Source organism: Schistocerca cancellata, chromosome 2 (genome assembly GCF_023864275.1).
Source record: "Schistocerca cancellata isolate TAMUIC-IGC-003103 chromosome 2, iqSchCanc2.1, whole genome shotgun sequence".
NCBI classification, from domain to species: domain Eukaryota; kingdom Metazoa; phylum Arthropoda; class Insecta; order Orthoptera; family Acrididae; genus Schistocerca; species Schistocerca cancellata.
The window spans coordinates 1031402153-1031427462 of record NC_064627.1 but is presented as its reverse complement, the minus strand read 5'-3'; the positions used below and the strand labels follow the sequence as shown (position 1 = coordinate 1031427462).

The window sequence follows — 25310 nt, the reverse complement described above, 5'->3', positions numbered from 1 at the left end:
GTGTTCGACGAGTGCTGTGATGAATGTCTTCAAGAAGTGGCGAAATCAAGGTGAAACCACACTCAGACATCGTGGGGTTGGTTGGCCATCATCATTACAGATTTCATACGTCATAGGCTGGGCAGACTGGTGAAACGGGACAGGCGGCGGACTGTGGCGGAACCAGGATCTAAAGAGGGGCAGAGTACAAGTGTGTCTAAACACGCAGTGCACCGAACCCTCCTAACGATGGACATCCGCAGCGACAATCCATGAAGGTGCCAGTATTAACACCACGACATCGACAACTGCGACTGAAACGGGCACGTGACCATCGGCACTGGACGTTGGCTCAGTGACAAGGCATTGCGTGGTCTGATGAGTCGCGATACCTTCATCATGCCGATGAGAGGGCGCGAATCCATCGTATTCCAGGGGAAAAGGTCCTTGACACCTGTACTGCGGGTCGGAAACAGATGGCCTGAGGGACATTCATGTGGGCATCCATGAGTCCAATGGAGCTCGTGCAAGGCACCTTGACGGCCAAGGAGTATCGTACACTGGTTGCAGACCACGTACACCCCTGCATGAGAATCGTGTTTCCCGAAGGCAGTGACATTTTTCAACAAGATAATGCGCCACGTCACAGTGCCAGGAGTGTGATGGATTAGCTCAAGGAATAGGGAGTGAGTTCCAATTGATGTGCTGCCACCCAAACTCGCCAGATCTGAACCCAATGGAACACCTGTGGGATGTGATTGAACATGGCGTCAAAGCTTATCGCCACCCTCCTCGGAATTTACGAGTCCTGGGTGACTTGTGAGTGGAGATGTAGTGCAACTCCCTCCAGCGTCCTAGCAGGGACGCATTGCTTCCATGCCACAACGCGGCGTCGCTGTTGTCCTTCCCAGAGATGGACATTGAGTTTGGACCGTGGAACAATGAAACTGTGCCGCCTTTTTGGGTGGACCACCTTTCTTGTTGTACCACGATACACCGTCATCAAGGTTGACGGCTGCTCGAAACACGTTCCTCGGCAGGGGCGCATAGCGGTCCTTCCACTTCCATTAAATATAGCATCAGGTCGCTGCCCTCCATATACTATGTTGTCTAAATTTATTGACTTCCACTTCTGTGAAGTAGCTTGATGACTTTGGTCGTAGTAGGAACGAAGAAATTAAGGATTAAAATCATTATTAAATCGAAATCCTTAGCTGCCGACAGGTGTTGTTGATATAAATCAATGGGGACAGCTGAAAATGTGCGCCCCGATCGGGACTCGAACCCGGGATCTCCTGCCTACATGGCAGACGCTCTATCCATCTGAGCCACCGACGGCACAGAGAACTGTGCGAATGCAGGGAGTTATTCATATAGTTAAGGGCTCGGCCATTGACCTTCTTCTGTGCGATTGCGCACGCTTTGCCCGAACTCTTACGGAACTCGTCAGCTTAGTCTGGCGCGAGTAATGAGTGAATGGGCAAATATCTATTAGGAACACTGCCAATGTGGGTTGTGGACAGTTGGGAATGTGGATCTCACGAGAAGCGCTGTCGCACTGTCGCACTGTCCTCTGTACCCTCGGTGGGTCATACGGATACAGCGTCTGCCATGTAAGCAGGAGATCCCGGTTCGAGTCCCGGTCGCGGCACACATTTTCAGCTGTCCCCATTGATGTACATCAACAACTGGCAGCTAAGGGTTTCGATTTAATTATCATTCATTCTAGAGAAGCTGCACGGTCATAATTGGTATCTGTTCTTTCGGGAACAGATACCATATTCATAAAATTAAGGATTGTTTTAGTGCTCAGTAACTGTGGCGTACCGAGCGAGGTGGCGCGGTGGTTAGCACACTGGACTCTCATTCGGGGGAACGACCTTTCGAACCCGCGTCCGGCCATCCTGATTTAGGTTTCCGTGATTTCCCTAAACCGCTTCAGACAAATGCCGGTATGGTTCCTTTGAAAAGGCATGACCGACTTCATTCCCCATCCTTCCCTAATCCTATGGAACCGATGACCTCGCTGTTTGGTCCCCCCTCCCAAATCAGCCCATCAACCAACCGTGGCGTAACCAGAACTGTGTAATTTTTCTTGAACATGTACAAAATGAAACACGACTAAATGGCGATCTTATTTTTGTAATAATGGAAGTTACGAATATCTATACATCGAAAAATAGTACATCGCCATTTGCGTATTAAAAACGGTGTCAGAAATCTTTTAAACAGTATGCCTATTAAATTTGCCCAGAGATTCTGCGATGCGGATCTAGTCTTCCATGCACATGGGCAATTTCTCTTCTTATGTCAATGTCCCCGCAGAGCCTAAACTGCCATGCGAACTGAGATCTTCATCTGATCTACATTCCACAGTTTGTTTAATAAACACTCAGGATTTTTTTAAAAAAAGGAAGTAGTCACATACGATTAGAAGGGGCGAATCAAACGTGCGGGCTTCGTGGTCTGGAAACAACTCGCGAATCACCGCGATCATGACCTTGCCACTACACGCTACAGCTCCATCTGCTGTAACCACACCCTCAGGCGAGAGTTGTAGCTGTTAAGTCTGACAGGTGCTGTATATCGTGAACAGTAACACCCCGTAACGCTCGCGTAAGATACGTCAGACGCTGTTATTTCATTTGACAGCGTGCCTGTTTTCAGTGTAAAACAGTCGAGTACCTGTGTAGAGCAGTGAGTGCGTGTGCCCTCCAACGATGATGTCGACATCTCGCATCTTGGTGGCCATGTCGCGGTCGATGTAGAGCCCTGCGTGGGAGAGAGCGACGATGATGTCGACGCCGCTTTGCTTGAGGCGCGCCGCTTCCTCCGCCACAGTCTGCGCCTCGTCAGTAAATGTCAGGTTGCCGGTGGTAGCCTTGTCCTGTGTCACCAAAAGCAGACCATCAGTCACGCAAAAGCAGTCGCAAATACGTACACGCTGGCGTAAGCCGGCGGCCGATGGAGGCGTGTTACACTGCCTGACAAAAAGAGTGAAGCACCTAGAAGACATGGTCGAATGTCAGTGTAACTTCGTGGACGTACATATCATCGACGTTTCTGTAAACGATTACAATTGCAACTCTCTCTGACATGTAGAACAACTACCAGAGTTTGTTAGTGTTGTTGGTTTTTAGCATTGTTACCACGCCTGAGCCGGCCGGTGTGGCGGTACTAGCCGCTGCAGTCTGGAATAGGGAGGGGCAAAACTGTTCTTTTCAGAGATCGGATCAGAACTGTTCACTCCCTGAAATGAACTAGCTCTTTTTCATGACTCACCACTCATTCACAATAGAAAATAAATGGAAGGCACATTGCCGTTTAAACTTGGTTTATTCCAGTACTATACCTGTATTTTGATCTTATTTGATCCTATTTTGAAGTAACACAGATAATGAGTAAGAATTTTGTATTGTTTATTGAAATTTCCACAATATGACAAAGTTTTTGATTATTGATTTATTTTGCACTATCGTGGTTTTTTGGGTGATCGGAAAATGTTGTAACTTGAGATTTACATTAACAATATATTTGGCTATAATGTATTAAAATTTCATTAACCTCGTACAAATACATCGCAAGCCATATATTTTTAAAGTGAACGTTTCCTTCCGAAGACGCCTAAAATCGCAAAATCCATACCAGAATAAGAAAAAATATATATAAATTTGACTGTAAGACTAAAGTGCTGCATATAGCCTTACGCAGAATAAAACAAGGAAAATATTGGTGTATCACATTTTGCGATACGTTTATTGGTTCCCTCGTAATTAAAGCGTTAATTCGAGTGTCCATAATAAAAATCCTATAGTAAGAGGAGTTGTCAGGGACCTAATCTGATCAGTTTAAACAAATAAAAATAAAATAAAAACAAATGATGTATACATAACATAATAATGTAATATACATAGCGGTATTACTACGAAGAACAATATCCAGTAGGGACGAACTCCGATGCAGAGGCGCTGAGTCAAGCAGGTCGAGCCGCGAGCTGTATTACTGCGTGAGCTAAGACCGCAGAGACCAGAGTCACACCTGAGTTGCTTTGCTCAACGCTCTGGCTAGAGTCGAGAACGGTGGGGTGAGCGTTGAGCGGGCGAGTTCCGAGGGTGGGGGGAGCGGTGAACGGCCACCAGTCACCCGCTCCGAGACAAATCGTCCGTTCTCTTGCGAGCAGGTTGTTGCAAGTAGTTCTTATGTTCTCCGCTAGGAGGCTCTGTCCTGTTGCTCGCATCAACTCCCCAGAGGGCAGGACGTGCGACTGAAACGATCGCCGACAGAGTGTGATGCTAAGTTAAGCTGCACCAGACACTGCACGTGGCAGACGACGCACAAAGATGGTACAGCATATGTGAAACACAAAATCCAATGGGGCACTGCACAATGCAGGCAGCCAAGGTAGAAGCAGGGCAGAGGCCGGCGCTGGCTGTGTTGTGTGGTGTGCACTGTGCTCTGACCAGCAGAGGCGCCGCTGATATGCTCCGTCTCTCGCTCTCTCTCTCTCTCTCTCTCTCTCTCTGCCATGGGAAACGTTTGGAGCTACCGTTCTTTTTTTCTGAATCACTGATTGTTCACTCCTTTGAAAGATTCAACTCTATGTATCAGTTCAGGAGCGGATCCCCCATCTCTAGTACTAGCCGCTACAGTCTGGAACCGCGCGACCGCTAAGTTCGCAGGTTCGAATCCTGCCTCGGGCATGGATGTGTGTGATGTCCTTAGGTTAGTTAGGTTTAAGTAGTTTCTACGTTCTAGGGGACTGATGACCTCAGAAGTTAAGTCCCATAGTGCTCAGAGCCATTTCAGCCATTTGAACCAGGCCTGATAGGGAATACAAGAGATGTGAAGAGCGCCAGATGTATAGTAATGACTGTGAAGAACACTGAGGTGCCACGTAGTCGTCTGAGATAGCGTTATCAGTATCTGACAGAGTTTGAAAGGTGCCTCGTTGTGGGTCTCCATTTAGCCGGGTGGTCGAATATGCAAATTTGTGGGGCATTTGGAAGTGGCAGTGGCCCGATATGAGACTGCAGGGTGTAACACGGGAGCCTAGTGTAAGGGGAAGAGACTTTGAATTAATTAAATCACAACACCCGACCGCGGACGCACCGGCGGCGGCTTAGATTGGATCATATTCGTGTTGACAGCTGAAATCAGCCTGACAGGACCACGTGGGGCCAGTTTCGCACTGTGCTCCACAGATAGTGTTGTTTCTGGACTTCCACCTGCAGCAAAGGTGACCACGTGACCAGGAAAACCCGTCCGTTGTGCAGCACAATGGCTGCTCGTTTCTCATGGCTGCTTTTCGCGTCCAGTATAAAATTAAAGTTTACCCCAAAATTAATAAATATTGAACCACATGCGTCACTGTAGAGCCAGCAGACTCATTTGAAGGGGAAAAGATGGACGATTACGCGCGTGAAGGCGAGCATTCCATATTCGCATTAGTTTATAAGTTATTGTTAAGTCTAATGTCGTAAATAATTCCTGAACCGTGAAAGTCAATATCTTGGCAACCCATTATGTGTTTGCAACAAACGAAGTGACTAAAGACACATCTCGTAGAACTGTGTCGGACTACGATAGCAGAGTTACTGAAATTACTCACATATTTAAATGAGAAGCAAAAAGTGGATTGCGCACAGTTAAAAACAGGTTTTCTTACAAAATAAATAGAGAAACATTAAAAGTAGCAGCAATGCTGTAACTTTATATATGTAGTAAATTATTTAATGTATAATTTAAAATTTTTGTTAATATTTACGCTTATAAATCCGAGAACGGAGGAAAACCGTAGAAATTATTGTTTCTAAATAAACTTTCTTTCTTGCTTTCGCTTAGATCATAGTGCCGCAGCGATCACAGGGTCGGCGCGGTAAGAACGGATTTGGCAAGGTTAGATTTAGGGGTGGCCAGATGCCCTTCCTGCCGCCACCCCGTAGCCCCAGGGCTGGAATCAATGTACCCCAGCTGTCTGCATCTAGTGTAAATCGGGAAGTAGTGCGAACGTGTTTCAAACGTCCGCGACGCGTCTAACTGAGGCGATATGTGGAAAACCGCCTAAAAACCACATCCAGGCTGGCCAGCACACCGGCCCTCGTCGTTAATCCGCCGGGCGGATTCGAAACGGGACCGGCGCGCCTACCGGAGTCCGGGAAGCAGCGCGATAGCGCTCTCGCCTACCCTGGCGGGTCTGTTTTTAAATAAACTATGTTAGATTAAAGAACACTGATCACAGCATTATATTTCTCGAATAATTTCCGAATGATTTGATGTATCGTAAGTGTATGAACGGTTAAAATTGAGAATGTCAGTAAATTTCGTGTTGAACTCAACTGACTTCAGTGGTAGTTGATCGTGTGGGCAGTCTATGTTCAGGTACCGTTGGAGGTGATTACGCTCCATTAGTCTGTGTTTCGAGGAAGTTTTATCTGATGAGCGGTGAAACAGCCGCTGGTGCGAGGGTGTTCTTACATCCCTACATATACATTTCTCGGATGGACTTGTTAATTTTTCAGGTTGTTTGTGATACAAACCGCACTGGGAAGGTTTCACTGTGTAGCCACTGTCAAATTTATAGTTTGAGAGATGGTGGAACCTTTACGGGTTTTCTAAAGATAAATCACGCAATTAATAGCGATTTATTCGACCACATCCAATATTTTAGGAAACTCGGTCAGGATATGAACTTAATTTATTGTGAAATGCTAATTTCGATGTTTCTCTGTTCTTATTGGAAATAAACTCGAATTTGTGAAACTTTAAAAAATATGTGAGTGTGAACATGATTTTTGCATAGCAAATCCTGCCTGCATATATATATTAAATACGTTTGTGGAACATTAGGTACATTGTGAAGAATGTGAGTTGGCGCCCCATAAACGAAACGTAGCAAAACTTGTAAATCCAACCACATTTACAGGAGCCTATTTAAGTGTTTGTGCTGCTTAATGTGTGGGAAAATCTTTTCAAGCAGTAGCATGTGGGGGCTCTAAGCTGATGTGGAAATTGTGAACAGTTTAGAACTTCGATTTTCGGCAAGTTGATGAGAGAGATTGTATTTTATTTCGTCATCCATACCACATGCACATTCCTATACAACCCGCACGATTGCAATGGGAACATGAAGACATGCATAGACGTCATGTCAAGGTTCCATTCGACGATGTCTGACCGCCACAAGGAAGGACCTTCCTATACAACCCGCACGATTGCAATGGGAACATGAAGACATGCATAGACGTCATGTCAAGGTTCCATTCGACGATGTCTGACCGCCACAAGAAGAATTTCGTATCTCTCTCGCATCTGGGCCTACCATTCGAGAACAAATAATGGCCTCCCTGACATTCTGTGTCATCCCAGACCATTGGTCGGTGACTACCTGCAACCGGAGTAAGGAATATCCGTCTCATATATACGCTACCATTAACACAAATGGCTGCGCTTGCAAAGGCGCCATAACTAGACTGCATGGGTGCTGATGAAAGGTGTCGGATTGTGTTCAATGATGAATAGCGGCTCTGCACTACCCCAGATGACCAATGTCAGCGAGTATGGTGGCCACCTCTGGAGTTGTCTAATTTCTCCAATGTTTAGCAGATGCACAACGGTGCTATCTCTGGCGTCGTGTTGTGGGTAGCCGATGGGTAAGACTGTTAGTGGTGGAGGGTGATTCCGAAGGCAAAACTGTACGTCACGGACATACTACCTCCTCATGTGTTACTTGTCCTGCAGCAGTATTGTGGTACTATTCTTCAACAGAACAATGCTCGGTTACAAATGGCGCGTGTGTGTGAATTGTGTTGGGATACGCCTTTGGCGAACAGGATCCTCAAATCTGTCCTCGATAGAACGTGTGTGGGACCACCTCGAATGTCAGTCGGTCCCAGTGCAAGTAATCAGGGTATCAAGGAACAGTTACATTTGTGGGCTAGTTTACCATTGGAAAGGATACAACTGCCTCATGACTCAATGCCCAAGCGAACCAGTGCGTGATTCGAGGCCAGAAGAGGTGCAACGTCATTCTGATAAGCGACCTTGTACTGCCACGTTCCTTGTAAATTCAACTCGATTTTCCAGTCACTGAAATAACATCACATACCCTTTCAACCTGAGAAGTTTCATTTCGTTTCCTCTTGCCCTTCTAGGCGCTTCAGTCTTTTTTGTCAGGCATTGCACGTACTGTCCATTAGCTTGTGAGGTTTCCATTCAGTAAAGGCCGAGCGAGGTGACGCAGTGGTTAGCACACTGTACTCGCATTCGGGAGGACGACGGTTCAATCCCGCTACCGGCCATCCTGATTTAGGTTTTCCGTGATTTCCCTAAATCGCTCCAGGCAAATGCCAGGATGGTTCCTTTGACATGACACAGCCGACTTCCTTCCCCGTCCTTCCCTAATACGATGAGACCGATGACCTCGCTGTTTGGTCTCCTCCTCGAAATCAACCCCCAACCCCAACCCTCAAAATCACAGCTATAGCTTGTAAATGAGTCGTTATCGAATTGCAGAGTAACATGTGGTCAACAATTAGAACAGTCTGAAGACATCCACATGAGCTGCTTGCGAGTGGCTTTCAACAAGCAACCGAAATTCTAATTTCGGTCGTTAGCTGCGATTGCCAGCCGACGCTTCGCGTTGCATCTGAAAGAGTATATCCATTACAATAATCATCCTTACGAACAATCAAGATGCTTCGTCGGACTCCCAGCTGCTCGGTGGAAATTCACTATATCCACGCACTTCCTAGAGTGCGTATGGACTTTCATCATTTAATAACCGCCTGCCCCGCTTTTGAATAAAGGAACAGTGTCACAGCTGGATAACGATTCCTACACTAAAAGCCTGAATAGTGCATACAAGTCACACACGAACATCCCACTCCACCTAGAAAATAAAACAGACATCATTGAACAGTTAACATCCTACAGATTTCTTGAGAGTTTTTGTAACAAAAATGATCGAGGAGACTTAAACTCATTTCATAGCGTTTCTATCACACCTCATTGACTGGAGAGAACTTTTGTTCGTCATCTCAGAGGACTGTGAATAAAAAAGACGGAAAAAGTGTTCACTCATAAAAAGTAATACTGTAAACGCAAAAACACATAAAAACCATTATATTACTGATTCTACTTCATTTTAAGCAAAAGTACCACGTCACAAAGTGAAAATCGAGTCAAAAAAAAAGAAGACTGTTGTCCAGTGTAATATTTCTGAATCGTGAAAAGTGCTGGATTAGCCAAGGCTACAAAAGTTCTTGTCATTTTCCAGTTTTAAACATGGCCGTTTCTCAGCAACCATAAATAAGTTTCAGCACAGGAATCACACAGTCAACCGACTGCAAATAACTGTTTGGTACATTCACCTAGATTTCAACATCTTTAAGGATGACTTCATCAGAATTAAATTTTGAGAAACCCTATAAAATAATGCAGAGAAAATTAAATGCGACAAAAACATTAACCGAAATGACACTTGTCATGACATACAAAGATTACTTACGTAAAATTACATTGCAAGAAGGCAATTGTTAAAGTTAAGAGTAGATATGCTCAAGTCAAAAAATAAAATAAAACACGTTCCAACATTTGGCGCATATGCCTATCTAGGAAGAACATCACACTGATCGACCCAGTGGCTTGCATTGTTGGCATGAAGTCATTTCTACTGAAAATACTGGATAGACTGATTTGAGTTAAGCACTGAGATCCCACAGCCGAAGGACAAATCCGGTAACTCAGATGCAAAGAAACGGTTGCGTAGACGAACATATGGGCGATAACCGGCAAGATAACGTTTGGGAGAAAGTGTCTGCAAACAAAGATGTACTTGAGAAGTGTTTTCAAAGTCGCTGAGGAAATCACGTTTCGATAAAGTCCCGGAGAACGAAGACCGCTGCCTTGACAAAGCTCTTTACATTTCCATTGTCCAGTGTCGAATTGGCATAATGACATTCAGGTTGTGACTGCATCATCAGTCAAGTTATGTCTTCTGTACTTATTTTCGGATGATTTTTAAGACCTTGTATACCAGCGAAACTGAATTGCGACTCACAGTTGTAATCACGCAAGCTACAAGATCGTGTACGGATGGAGCCGAAAAGCTATGACCTTCGCAGTCACAATCTGTCGAGTTCTTTTGGTCGTCGATATTCCCTCTGCACTGTAGCGGTTGCGGTATATTACACTTACGTTAAAAATAGTATACGCCGATCTGAAACTAGTGCTGTTTCACCTCTGAAAATTTGGCTTTAAGTGCAGTTATTTGTGAGTCGTAACGAAAAATACATTTTTGACGCTGTTGCACAGTCAATATAAATAGACTATTGCGTCTTTTGTTTTGTTTTAACCGATAGCTCGGCGTTTTCATACATTTAGATATTATAACAGATAAATATTTAAATTTATGAAAACGCCGATCTATCGGTTAAAAAACGAAACAGAGTACTGTTCTCTGTTACGTGGTTCTGCGTTTCCAAGAGGGGCTGCTGTCGCAAATACTTAAATCTGAAGATAATCCAAAGTGACAGAAACATGTAGTCTAATTAAAAATGCGGAACTGAGACGGAGCAATAAATGAGAATTATCTTAAAGAACCTAAATTCTTGTCATTATAGACAGCAAATATTATGTACTGAAACCACTAGCCAGTAATCAAAATAAAAAAATTCAACAACAGACTAAAGCAATTGCTTGTTTTCTAAATTCTGTGGACTAATCGCTATTCAGGCACGGCTGACAAATTAGCCTCACTTTCCCCCCTCCTCAATCTTGACACCGTTAGTAAATTAGCATTAGGATGGTTGGCTGTGCATGAACCAACCGGCAAGTCCTGCATGACGTATCCCACGATGCCTATTCGACGCCCGCCACGCTCCACCACGACGGACCTGTTGAACTTGCCGACCATGGAGGGCTCTTGAGAGGCGTCCATGTTGGCGAGGACCACTGGGAACTGGATGTGTTCCAGGAAGGGCACTACGCCTTCGACTCCGTCGTCAAATTCGTGGTTCCCCAGCGTCTGAAACATAACATAAAACAACAGATATTAGTCTCTGAAGCCCTTTTTTTTTTTTCAACTGTAAATTGGCTGTAGCGTTGGAAAGTTTGCGTCTCATGTATCGGCACAGGTTCACAGCAATAGTTGTCGCGCTGAAAGCGGAAAGCATAGCAGCAGTTTTCACCTGTTGTAAACATTTACACGACTTGTTCCACAGCTGCGTGCGGAAGTCCTCACGTAATGTTCACAGCTGTTGAGCAGCTGTGTTTCTCCACTGCAGCGCTACGGACAAGGCCCTAAATTCCTTCGACTTTTTCTTCACTCTGACGAGAGAAATTTTTGTGTTACAGCTATACTTTAACTGACGTTGCCGGCGGATGTGCTTCACTCTCAAAATTCACGGACTCAGCTCTCCTGGCCGAAAAGAACAAAAGCTTCAGTACAGCAGAAAATGTTCTTGTTAATGCTACTTTAGATGTTTACCTGACATGAATCCAGAGCCGTCTCATCAATCACTGCAACTCCACAGGACAGGATAGTTCTTCAGTTCATGGGCATCATCCTTGTTTAATCTAATTTTGCGGATATCATTACACCAAGAGAATTCGAACTAAGTTCCAGTCATATTACTCATAGCAACAGGGCGAGGCGATGCAGTGGTTAAGATGTTGGACTCACATTCGTGACGATATGGGTTCAACGCTACATCGAGACACTCAAAACACCCCTGTGAAACGTAACAAAGGACAGGACTTCGCCTACTAAGTTTTCGTCTGTTAAGTTGCCCATCACTTACCCGAACTTCTCAGAGTTCGCTGCACCTGACTGCAACTTCTTTCTTGCTTAGAAATTTTCACTCCATTTGCTCCTGCTGTTCCCGATATTGCTTATTATGGTGATTGTGTTTTCCTGTCTGTCTGCTCTGACAATTACTACCAGCGAAAGGAAGGGGGAAGGGCCTGGGAACAAATAAGAATGTAATATTTCACTCACACTTTTTCGCTTTTTAACATACAGGAATGGTGTACTTATATCTGGAAAAAAGTCACAGAAACAGGAAGAACAAGTAAATCGAGGTAATGAAGGAGTATTAAGTAGAAAAAACAGGTGCCGCACATGTCACTTGTTAACACGTGGCCTGGAAAACATACTATCTGAAGACTACAATATTATTTCCATAAAGAGAACTAAAGTCTAAGCTCTTTTGTAAGAAATGACGCCATAACGATGAAAGTGGTAGTGAACTATACACTCGTAACACAAGAAAATGAAAGTCTTTCTATTATCTGACATGTGACAAACGAGAATAACAAGGACACAGAGAATATATCCAGAAGATAAATGGCAAACAAAAAGTATTTAGAACACAAGGCACGAAAAGAAACATATTGGATCAGCTTAAATATGAGGGCTATTCGGAAAGAAAGATCCGATCGACCGCGAAATGGAAGCCACAGTGAAAATCAGAAATGTTTTGTTTTCATCAGTTTGCTACATCTTCCAGCTACTTCTCTACATAGTCGCCGCTCCGACTTAGACATTTGTCATAACGTTGTTCCAACTTTCCAATATTCTCATTATGCAAGGCAGCCAGCTGTGCTTTTCAAACTTCTCTACGCTAGCCTGCAGTTGTTGTCTGTGACAAAATGTTGTCTTCACAAATATGGTTCAAATGGCTCTGAGCACTATGGGACTTAACATCTGAGGTCATCAGTCCCCTAGAACTTAGAACTACTTAAACCTAACTAACCTAAGGACATCACACACATCCATGCCCGAGGCAGGATTCGAACCTGCGATCGTAGCGGTCACGCGGTTCCAGACTGAAGCGCCTAGAACCGCTTCACAGCCAGCAGGTCACGCGAGCAGAGATAAACATCAGAGGGAGCTAAGTCCAAGCTGTATGGTGCGTGATCAAATACTTTCCACTGAAAAAGCTTCAGGGCGGTCCACATTGCCCCTTTTAGTGTGCGGCCGAGAATTGTCATGAAGAAGGAAATGCATGACAGGTACGTTATATGAGGTTGCATGAAATCAGGCGAAATCTCGCAGCGGACACTCGTGCATGGTGGGAGATACTATTGTTCTAGGCACTTTTACGTCCTCACTGTGTGCTCAAAACTGAAAAGAGCTACGTGGCGCCATTGACAGGCATACTAGAGACACTGCGCAAAACGTCTGTGCAAAGCTTCATGGGATTTTAGCTGTTTCCATTTTGCGACCTATGGATCTTACTTTCCAATAGGAACTTATCAGTAAGGCAAACACGTGGAATTAAGTAGCGAGATCATCAATGCTAGGACCAAATTATCCATAGAGTTGAAGTTGAAAAAAGATAAAGCTGTCGTAAATCTGAAGGCTGGTTTGAACCCTAGAGCACCTTTCTAAGCAAGATCTTATTGAAGGTGGTACGCCACTGCCGTTGCCTCTATCCTTTGATTTGACACACCCAGCCAATTACACCGAGAGCTACAGTTTATTGTTTCCTTCGAATGACGTTGCAGTACGGTTTTTTCCAAGTTAACATACATTGCCAGAGGTGAAAGAAGTGATATGCGACACAAAAATCATCAAACTGTTGCATTGGATCAGTAGTCTTGCACTGAGCCATTGATCCACCAAGTCACACATTTTCGGATTAACGCTGAGTGCTGGACTCAAACCCAAAACCTTTCCTTTCGCCTGCTATCCTCTCACTGAGTTAGCCGAATGCGACTCAATAAGTAACGCCGAAAGCATGATTCTAAAACTAGGTTGGCGTCAACCGGAAATCCACACTCAAAATTTCTGAGAATTTTGAAGGATATTTTCTGAGGCTTTTTTTACAAAGGACCCATGATCATGCTCGTTGCAGAGCAATAATGTAATTATAATTTATTCGACTTGTTTCACCAGTTGCCTTTACAACAGCAAAAAGCTTGTAATATGCAAAACGTACAACGCAAAAGAGAGAGTAATGCAAATATTCTCAGATGAAACACGTATACCTTGATGTCAGTGTGTTCATTGTGTAGAATTCAGTATATAACAAATTCAGAACCATAGGTATTGTTCAAAATAATAAGTTTGTTTGAGTGATCACCATTTGTAGCGAACACAGAAATATTCGTTTTGTAAATAAAAATAAACTTTTTTCTTGCTGTAAAGTATAGGGTGTTTGAAAAAGAACTACCTAGCTTTCATGTATCCTACAATCTGTACAAAGCGACATACACTATTCTAGTTTGTGGTGTTTGATTCGTCAACTCTCCAAGTTTGGCTCCCCTCTACCTGGCAGGTCTGTTTGACCTTGAGACGGCACCAGTGTGGTTTTTTTTCCCTCTGTTCCCTCAGTTCAGTCCAGGTGTGTGTGCAGTGCAGTGCAGAGCAACTCAGCAACAATCTGTATTCAACAACAGAAAATGCAGTGTGTTATTCGGCTTGTGAAAACTGACTCACTTGTATCAGTGTAACGTAATTTTAGATGTTAGTATGGTGGTGAACCACCTACAGCAAAAACTATCTGTCATTGGCTAAAGTCTTTCAAGGAAACCGGTAGTTTTTTTTAAATGGGGACATTTACTGTGACATGTTGACAGAGTACGTCTTTTCCCAAATGGACGATAGTGAGGCGGAAAAGGGGCTCGTGTTTTTCCAACAAGATGGCGCCTCACCTCACTGCAGTAACCATGTGACACTCGCTTTCCAGGAAGGTGGATAGGCAGGGCTGGCCCAATACCTCGGCCACCACGAAGCTCAGACTTAACCCCACTGGACTTTTTCTTTTGGGGCCACATAAAAAATGTTGTGTACAGTGAAACGATCAGAGACATCAATCATTTATGGGAAAGAATCGTTGCGGCTGTTGGGACAGTTACACCTGAAATGTTGGTGAATACGTGGCGAGAAGTGGAATGTCGTCTCGACGTGTGCGTGTCAACAAATGGATCCCACGTTGAAGTCTACTAACATTAAACAAAAGTTGGAGGAATTCTCTTTCATGATATGTACTCACTGATGTAATTTCTCATTAATTTTGCCATTAAATTTATGTTTTAAACCAGGGAGATCTTTTTCAAACACCCTGTATTTTATTTGTTCCAGACGCGTTTCAGCTTTTACTTTAAGACGCCTTCAGTGGACTCTAGTGCATAAGTTCGCAGCATTTTTCCATAAGTTTAATAAATACAACAGATCGCCTAAAAGATGGAGTCTATAGGTGTCAGCCGGCCGAAGTGGCCGTGCGGTTCTAGGCGCTGCAGTCTGGAACCGCGAGACCACTACGGTCGCAGGTTCGAATCCTGCCTCGGGCATGGATGTGTGTGATGTCCTTAGGTTAGTTAGGTTTAACTAGTTCTAAGTTCTAGGGGACTAATGACCTCAGAAGTTGAGTCCCATAGTGCTCAGAGCCATTTGAACCATTTTTATAGGTGTCGTATATCTCATGACCGAGTTGGCAGTGGAACAGAATCCCCATCACCAATCCCTTTATGGCCAAGTATGATATCACTGTAGTTCCTAACAACGAGTCCAAAGTGTGCCGGCGCCACGTCATGTTCAAACTGCATACTTCTTCTTTTTCCTGGTCTTTGTGCCTTATCTTCAAGAGATCGGCATATTAATTTTCGGATTTGGCGATGTTAGTGATAGAGGGTGGCCGGATGTCCTTTCTGTCGCCAGCCATTTCTCCCCAGCTATACAGATGGGTCCCATGTTTAAATCATGTAATCTGAAGAATTCGTCGAGGCACTTCTAGGAACTTGGGAGGACTTTTTGAAGGAGCGTTTTGTAAACAACTGTGTTCTGTTTATCGGGAACTGCGTAAGGTCCAGTCGTTGACAATACACTCTTCCAAGACTTTTCCCCTCCCCCCCCCCCTTCCTCCATATACAATCACAGCAAAGTTGTATTAGGATCAATGCACTCCAGTTCGTGTGGGCTGTAGTCAATCGACACATGGCTGTTCATACTGTTGAATATGCTGTATCTTGTAAACGTAGCTCCACCTGTAAACAACATGAAAGCAGGAAAATTGTGGCACATTTCTCAGTGAGCCAATTCGCAAACTCCACTTGACATGGAACGTCCGCTTGCTGAAAAGATGTACTTTTTGTGGATGTTCCGAGTGTAATCGTTGTTCATGTAAGTTCTCAAAATATTTATGTTCAGACCCCACACAACGCTCCGACTACTTGAGCACGATTGTCACCAACACCGTGAAACACGTTCTCTGGCAGATAGGCTGTTCTAGCGTGCTTCGCACGGCCATTATCTTCTAAGACGAAAGAATCCGGTTTCTAGGAGGAGCATATGTACGGATGTAAAAGTACTGTGATACGACTGCCGTCGCTGCAGGAACAGCTCTGCATACCGTCATTGCACTTTCTTCCATTGCCTTCAGCTAAACCGTACATGAGTTGCATATCGACCAACTCTTCATCTTTAAACCTAAACACGCTGCTGTGTATCACTGATAACTTAGACCTGCTGGGAAAAAAACAACGTGACGGAACTGATCAGTAATGGATACAATTTTGAAGTCGGAGATTAAAGTAGCCATTACTATTGTACGCTGCATAGAAACTGACAGATTACTCTTGTAGCTGACGTACTGAGAACTGAAGAAAGCGAAACCGGTCACAGTTCCACAAATATATGCAATCTAGACGGACAATAAGACTTTTTGTACCATCACTAATTACGGAGTTTCTCCTTAAACGACAACACATAGATGTTTAAACTTCCCATCGTTTATAGAACCACAGGAACGGAGTCGTATGATGAATTGAGAGCAAGAACGAATTTACCTCAGACTGAATTAAATGAACCTGTGTTTCTGTTGTTGTTGTTGTTGTAACATGATCGATTTGGAGACTACTAACCTGATATTCAGATTACCTGATACATACACATAAACTCGTCATGTGATACGTCTTGCTGCACAACAGAGACGATAGCACGGCATAGACAAATGAAAAATATATCACACATCTATTTGATATAAAAGTAACAGGTGCATCCTTTAGATGATCAGTTTGGCTTTAGGGCAGGTAAAGACACCAGAGAGGCAGAGCTAACATTGCTCTTGACAATGGAAGCAAGGCTTAAGAAAACTCTAGACACGTGTATAGAGTTCATGGATCTAGAAAAAGCATCTGATAATGTAAAATGGTGTAATACGTCCAAAATTCTCATAAAATAGGTGTAACCTATAGAGAGAGGTAAGAAATATACCTTGTGTTTCCGGAGTGGGAAGGAGCGCCTGGTCCCCGGCACCAATGCGCCCCGTGGACTTGTGTCGAGGTCCGGTGAGCCGGCCAGTCTGTGGATGGTTTTTAGGCGGTTTTCCATCTGCCTCGGCGAATGTGGCTGGTTCCCCTTATCCCACCTCAGCTACACTATGTCGGCTATTGCTGTGCAAACAAGTTCTCCATGTACGTCTATACTACCATTACTCTACCACGCAAACATAGGGGTTACACTCGTCTGGTGTGAGACGTTCCCTGGGGGAGTTGGGGGGGGGGGGGGGGTCCACCGGGGGCCGAACCGCACAATAACCCCGAAAGAGGGGTTCGGTGTGGGGCGGCGGAGGGGTGAAGTGGACTGTGGTAGACGTCGTGGGGTTGTGGACCACTGCGGTAGCGGCGGGGACGGAGCCTCTCCGTCGTTTCTAGGCCCCCAGTTAACATACAATACAATACACAACGTGTATAAGAACCGAAAAGAATAATAAGAATGGAAGATCAAGAACGAAGTGCTCGGATTAAAATGTGTGTAAGATAAGGATGTGGCCTTTCTTCCATACAGTACAATCTACATGTCGAAGAAGCAACGAAGAAAATAAAAGAAAGGTTCCAGATGCGCATTAAAACTTAGAGTGAAAGGACATCAATGGCAATGTTCGCTAATAAAGCTGCTATCCTTAGTGAAAGCAAGGAATCATTACAGGACATACTGAATGGAACTAAGTGTCTACTAAACACGGACTATGTGTTGAGAGATGAAAGGTAAGGAGCAGTAGCAGAAATGAGATTAATGAGAAACTTGGCACCAAAACTGGGTGTAACGAAATAGACAAGGTGAAGGTATTCTACCACCTTAGAAGCAAAATAACACATGACGGACGAAGAAAGGAACAAATAACGAGGAGACTAGCACAAGCAAAGAAGACATCGCTGGCCAAAAGAAGCCTAGTAGTATCAAGCCTACTAGCATTAATCTGAAGCATAAATTTCCGATGATGTACGTTTAGGACACAGCATTATATGGAATCCAGTGATGGACTGCGGGAAAATCGGGAAATACGAGAAGCAAAGCGTTTGAGACGTGACTTTATAAAAAGATGTTGAAAATTAGGTGGAGAAGAGGAGCATACAGAGAATAATGACAAGGAGTGGGGACAGGATGATAGGACACGTGCTAAGACATCATGAAAAGACTTCTATGGTACTAAAAGGAGCTGAAGAAGGTAAAAACTGTACGGCAAAACAGACACTGGAGTACATCCAATAAGCAACTGAGGACATTAGATGTGAGTGCTACTTTGGGATGAAGAGGTAAGCACAAGAGAGGAATTCGTTGTGAACGAGTCAGAAGAAATGGACGATATTACAATAAAAATTTAAGCTCAGTTAGTTGCAGTCAGAGGAAAATTTCGTTTTTACTCTGAAACAACGCGTTTATGTTTGCCCCAGATTGTTGTTGGATTTCGAATACACCCTGTATAGCCAAATACACAGAAGTGACGAAAGCATGGGATAGCGATGCAAACATATACAGATAGCTGTAGTATCGCGTACGGAAGGTGTAAAAGGGCAGTGCATTGACGGAGTTGTCATTTGTACTCAGGTGATTCATATGAAAGGGTTTCCGATGTGATTACGGTCGCACGACGCGAATTAAGCATTTGAGCGCGGAATGGTGGTCGGTACTAGAAGCATGGGACATTCCATTTTGGATATCGTTAAAATTCAATATTCCGAGATCCACAGTGTCAAGTGTGTGGTGAGAATACCAAATTTCAGGCTTTACCTCTCACCACGGACAACGCAGTGGCCGACGGCCTTCATTAACGACCAAGAGCAGCAGTGATCGTGTAGAGTTGGCAGTTCTAACAGACAAGCAACACTGTGTGAAATAACCGCAGTAAATTTCCTAACGTATCCGTTACGACAGTGCGGCGAAATTTGACGTTAATGGGCTATGGCAGCAAACGACCGACGCGAGTGCCTTTGGTAGCAGCACCACATCGCCTGCGGCGCATCTCCTCGACTTCTTAACATATCCGTTGGACCCGAGACTGGAGAACCGCGGTCTGGGCAGATGAGTCCCAATTTCAGTTGGTAAGCGCTGATGGCATGGTTCGAGTGTGGCGTAGAGCCCACGAAGTCACGTATCGAAGTTGTCATCAAGGCACTGTGCAAACTGGTGGTGGCCCACATAGTGGTGGGTAGTGTGTTTACTTGGAATGGCCTGGGTCCTCTGGTCCAACTGAACCGATCATTATCTGGAAATGGTTATGTTCGGCTATTTGGAGACCATTTGCAGACATTCATGGACATCAGTTGCCCAACAACGATGTCACAGTGCCTCAGTTGCTCGCAATTGATTTGAAGAACATTCTGGACAGTACGAGAGAATGATTTGGCCACTTAGATTGGCTCATGTGAATGCTGTCGAGCGTTTATGTGACATAATCGAGAGGTCAGTTCGTGCACAAAATCCTGCCCAGCAACCCTTTCGCAGTTATTGATGCTTGTGCTGTGTCAAAACGCATGGGGTATGTGGTGTCACCGCCAGACACCACACTTGCTAGGTGGTAGCCTTTAAATCGGCCGCGGTCCGCTAGTATACGACGGATCCGCGTGTCGCCACTGTCAGTGATGGCAGACCGAGCGCCGCCACACGGCAGGTCTAGAGAGACGTACTAGCACTCGCCCCAGTTGTACAGCCGACTTAGCCAGAGATGGATCACTGACAACTACGCTCTCATTTGCCGAGACGATAGTTAGCGTAGCCTTCAGCTACGTCATTTGCTACGACCTAGCAAGGCGCCATAGCATTTGATAATTATTATTGTGAAGCCTGTACAGTAACAAGAGCTATGTTCTACAATTGTGGATTAAAGTTGAGTATTCCAAGAGCTTCGTACTTTATTTGCTACTATAATTTCCCTTAACTGTTCCAGACCTCACGCCAGTCTGCGTGAGCTTTAACGCGTGCCTTTCGGCTTCCTCTAGCTACAAGGTGTTGGCTCTTCTGCCAACACTTCAGGGTACGTTCGCCCTTACTGGTGCTGAGCGTCCTGCGTGATAAATCAATGATAACACCTGGTGGTCACGATAATATACGTGTACGATGTGGTAAAACCAAAATCAAATTGTGTTCTAGATGATATGAGAATAGCAGGTGGCGAGCATGCGCGACTGCAGCGCTATACCATATCGCCCTCGCTGCGTCCAGAGATGCTGAATCAGCGACGCGCAGCAGCCGGCCGCTATTGCGAAGAATCGACAGCATCGATGACTATTACATTAATTGTTAAAAGTTGGAAGTGTCCATAAACAGAATAATCAGTACAAGACGGTAGACAGATTGGTATTTTAGTACAAGTAATAATATTGTTCCGAGTTTATGTCAGAGAGTACGTACTGCGTTGCGAGCTCGTTGCGAAAGGTAACAATTGCTAGTTGGATGTCGCATTTATCACCACGCAAGATAATCTGGTACTGAAATTAAAGTAATTTGTTGCTCTGACGACATCAGTATCGTAGACAACGAGAGTGGTTCATTAAATAGGCCCATTTATTCACTACTGGTTCAAATGGTTCAAATGGCTCTGAGCACTATGGGACTTAACATCTGTGGTCATCAGTCCCCTAGAACTTAGAACTACTTAAACCTAACTAACCTAAGGACATCACACACATCCATGCCCGAGGCAGGATTCGAACCTGCGACCGTAACAGTCGCGCGGTTCCGGACTGAGAGCCTATTCACTACTGCTTAACTTCGGTAATCATTGGTTTGTGTTAAGTGATTATTCGTAGTTCTATCGTGGCTTGGTACGATTTCGGCGTCGTGTCTGGGCAGGGTGTTGTTCCCATTGTAAGTAGGCTGTTTAGGTTTTCTTATTGGTAACGCCACGTAGCGCTCTGTATGAAAATCACTGGCTGTGCTGTGTGCAGTCTGTGGCTAGTTTGCATTGTTGTCTGCCATTGTAGTGTTGGGCAGCGGCAGCTGGATGTGAACAGCGCGTAGCGTTGCGCAGTTGGAGGTGAGCCGCCAGCAGTGGTGGATGTGGGGAGAGAGATGGCGGAGTTTTGAAGTTTGTAATACTGGATATCATATATTATGACTATTAAGGTAAATACATTGTTTGTTCTCTATTAAAATCTTTCATTTGCTAACTATCCCTATCAGTAGTTAGTGCCTTCCGTAGTTTGAATCTTTTATTTAGCTGGCAGTAGTGGCGCTCGCTGTATTGCAGTAGTTCGAGTAACGGAGATTTTTGGTGAGGTAAGTGATTTGTGAAAGGTATAGATTAATGTTAGTCAGTGCCATTCTTTTGTAGGGATTTTTGAAAGTCAGATTGCGTTGCGCTAAAAATATAGTGTGTCAGTTTAAGCACAGTCTTGTATAAATGTTCAAAGGGGACGTTTCACCATTATTTGGCAGACAGGTTGTTTGCATGGTCAGCGGTTGAGGTGGCTGCAATATTAATTGTACTGAGGCTGATTTCGTGTCCGATTAGTTCATTGTCAGTGTGACTGCGGCGCAGGCTAGATTCTTGTCATCAGAGGCTCCTCTCCAACTGGAATCTTCTGCAATCAGATAGCGTTCTGCAGTCTAACATCTATTTAAAAATAAGAAACTGTACGTAATTAAAGGTGTGGTGGTCGACTGGTGGCCTAAGGATACTCTGCAGTAACGGCATAGAGACGTTGGTACAGTACGATCCCTTGTCGTTGTCAATCGATCTTGGGTACTGCCAGTCACGGACCAGTATCTACATCTACATCCATACTCCGCAAGCCACCTGACGGTGTGTGGCGGAGTGTACCTTCAGTACCTCTATCGGTTCTCCCTTCTATTCCAGTCTCTTATTGTTCGTGGAAAGAAGGATTGTCGGTATGCCTCTGTGTGGGCTCTAATCTCTCTGATTTTATCCTCATGGTCTCTTCGCGAGATATACGTAGGAGGGAGCAATATACTGTTTGACTCTTCGGTGAAGGTATGTTCTCGAAACTTTGACAAAAGCCCGTACAGAGCTACTGAGCGTCTCTCCTGCAGAGTCTTCCACTGGAGTTGATCTATCATCTCCGTAACGCTTTCGCGATTACTAAATGATCCTGTAACGAAGCGCGCTGCTCTCCGTTGGATCTTCTCTATATCTTCTATCAACCCTATCTGGTACGGATCCCACACTGCTGAGCAGTATTCAAGCAGTGGGCGAACAAGCGTACTGTAACCTACTTCCTTTGTTTTCGGATTGCATTTCCTTAGGATTCTTCCAATGAATCTCAGTCTGGCATCTGCTTTACCGACGATCAACATTATATGATCATTCAATTTTAAATCACTCCTAATGCGTACTCCCAGATAATTTATGTTATTAACTGCTTCCAGTTGCTGACCTGCTATTTCGTAGCTAAATGATAAAGGATCTATCTTTCTGTGTATTCGCAGCACATTACACTTGTCTACATTGAGATTCAATTGTCATTCCCTGCACCATGCGTCAATTCGCTGCAGATCCTCCTGCATTTCAGTACAATTTTCCATTGTTACAACCTCTCGATACACCACAGCATCATCTGCAAAAAGACTCAGTGAACTTCCGATGTCATCCACAAGGTCATTTATGTATATTGTGAATAGCAACGGTCCTACGACACTCCCCTGCGGCACACCTGAAATCACTCTAGCTTCGGAAGAGTTCTCTCCATTGAGAATGACATGCTGCGTCCTGTTATCTAGGAACTCCTCAATCCAATCACACAATTGGCCTGATAGTCCATATGCTCTTACTTTGTTCATTAAACGACTGTGGGGAACTGTATCGAACGCCTTGCGGAAGTCAAGAAACACGGCATCTACCTGTGAACCCGTGTCTATGGCCCTCTGAGTCTCGTGGACGAATAGCGCGAGCTGGGTTTCACACGATCGTCTTTTTCGAAACCCATGCTGATTCCTACAGAGTAGATTTCTAGTCTCCAGAAAAGTCATTATACTCGAACACAATACGTGTTCCAAAATTCTACAACTGATCGACGTTAGAGATATAGGTCTATAGTTCTGCACATCTGTTCGACGTCCCTTCTTTATAAGGGGGATGACCTGTGCCCTTTTTCAATCCTTTGGAACGCTACGCTCTTCTAGAGACCTACGGTACACCGCTGCAAGGAGGGGGGCAAGTTCCTTCTCGTACTCTGTGTAAAATCGAACTGGTATCCCATCAGGTCCAGAGGCCTTTCCTCTTTTGAGCGATTTTAATTGTTTCTCTATCCCTCTGTCGTCTATTTCGATATCTACCATTTTGTCACCTGTGCGACAATCTAGAGAAGGAACTACAGTACATGCTACAGAGACAGCGTTGCTCGATATTTCTGTTAGGGACTCCCAACGACTTGTTGAGTCCGTCCACGTTGAGATGCTTTCCTAAGCCAGGTAAAAGGATGACCGACACTATGTTAGGACTGCCTCAGTGTTTAGCTGTATAAATATTGCACTCAGAGGAAAAATGGAAAAGAAGTGCTCTAGAGAAACTGCCAACGACTAGTGGAGACTCACCGCCGCGTCCCAGGGCAGCTTGTTGAGGAAGTGCGCGGTGACGTTCCAGGTGAAAAGCGTGTACCAGAGCGTGCCCTGGAAGTTGTCGCCGGCGTTGAGCAGCAGGTAGTTGTCCGGGTGTTCGGCCAGCAGCTGGCGCACCCTGCCCGCGATCCTCGCGAAGCCGCCATAGCAAGGCTGCCGGGTGTGCGACTGCGAGGTCCGGCGGTCGCAGGGGTCGCCGGCGCCGTCCGTCTCGTCGTAGCGCGCGTGCCAGTCGTTGAGGTGGAGCAGGTGCAGCTGGAAGCTCTCTCCAGGAGAGCTGGTGGTGGACACGGGCAGCGCCCTGGCGGCGTCCGCCACCAGCAGCGGCACTAGCAGTAGCGGCAGCGGCAGCATCGCTTCTCGTTCGGTCAGTGCGCCCAGAAGCCGCTCGGAGCAGACTGGTCGATGTGACGCGATGCGTCCGGCGCCGCGCGCAGGGAGCGTCACAGCGATAACGAGGCCCGGCAGCTGCGCGCTTCCAAGGCCGCGCCGCTCGCAGGCACACAACCTGTTGTGATTCAGCCGTGGAGCTAAATCTACCGAATCTACTCACGCTCTACAAGGCACTGTGCACTGCGTGACGGAGGTTTCTTTTTAGGTTTCCCTACCTTTTTTCTTCTCTCTCTCTCTCTCTCTCTCTCTCTCTCTCTCGCCGGCCGCGGTGGTCTAACGGTTCTGGCGCTGCAGTCCGGAACCGCGGGACTGCTACGGTCGCAGGTTCGAATCCTGCCTCGGGCATGGGTGTGTGTGATGTCCTTAGGTTAGTTAGGTTTAAGTAGTTCTAAGTTCTAGGGGACTTATGACCTAAGATGTTGAGTCCCATAGTGCTCAGAGCCATTTTTCTCTCTCTCTCTCTCTCTCTCTCTTTTCCGAATCGTCAGTCTTCTGTGCTAATCTCTTCATCTCAGAGTAGCATTTGCGACCTACATGCCCAATTATTTGCTGGATGAAATCCACTGTCTTCCTCTACAGTGTTTTTGCCCTCTTCAGCTCCCTCTAATACTACGGAAGTCATTCCCGGATACCTTAACAGATGTCCAATCATCCTGTCCCTTCTCCTTGGCTGGCTCTGAGCACTATCGGACTTAACATCTTAGGTCATCAGTCCCCTAGAACTTAGAACTACTTAAACCTAACTAACCTAAGGACATCACACACATCCATGCGTGAGGCAGGATTCGAACCTGCGACCGTAGCAGCCGCGCGGTTCCGGACTAAAGCGCCTAGAACTGCTTGGCCACCGCCGCTGGTCCCTTCTCCTTATCAGTGTTTTTCACATATTCCTTTCCTCTCCGATTCTGCACAGAACCTCCTCATTCCTTACCTTACCAATCCATCTAATTTTCAACATTCATCTGTGGCACCACATCTCAAATGATTCGATTCTCTTCTCTTTCGGTTTTCCCACACTCCATGTTTCCCTACCATACAGTGCCGTGCTAAAAAAGAACACTATCAGAAATTTCTTCCTCAAATTAAGGTCTAAGTTTGATACTAGTAGATTACTGGTAGACTTCTGTGGGCCAGGAATGCT

General features: G+C 45.1%; 1 protein-coding gene across 1 annotated transcript in view; it reads right to left on the bottom strand.

Annotated features, from left to right (window-relative positions):
- The window catches only part of LOC126163004 (apyrase-like), a 96752-nt gene extending 72591 nt beyond the window's left edge, over positions 1 to 24161 (bottom strand). Inside the window, exons 1-3 of the mRNA XM_049919863.1 lie at positions 23753 to 24161; positions 10805 to 11002; positions 2665 to 2866 (exon numbers count right to left, since the gene is read on the bottom strand). Of these exons, the coding sequence (XP_049775820.1) occupies positions 2665 to 2866; positions 10805 to 11002; positions 23753 to 24130 (778 nt within the window). The 5' untranslated portion in view covers positions 24131 to 24161. The remainder of the gene's footprint in view (positions 1 to 2664; positions 2867 to 10804; positions 11003 to 23752) is intronic.
- Positions 24162 to 25310: the final 1149 nt, after the last annotated feature.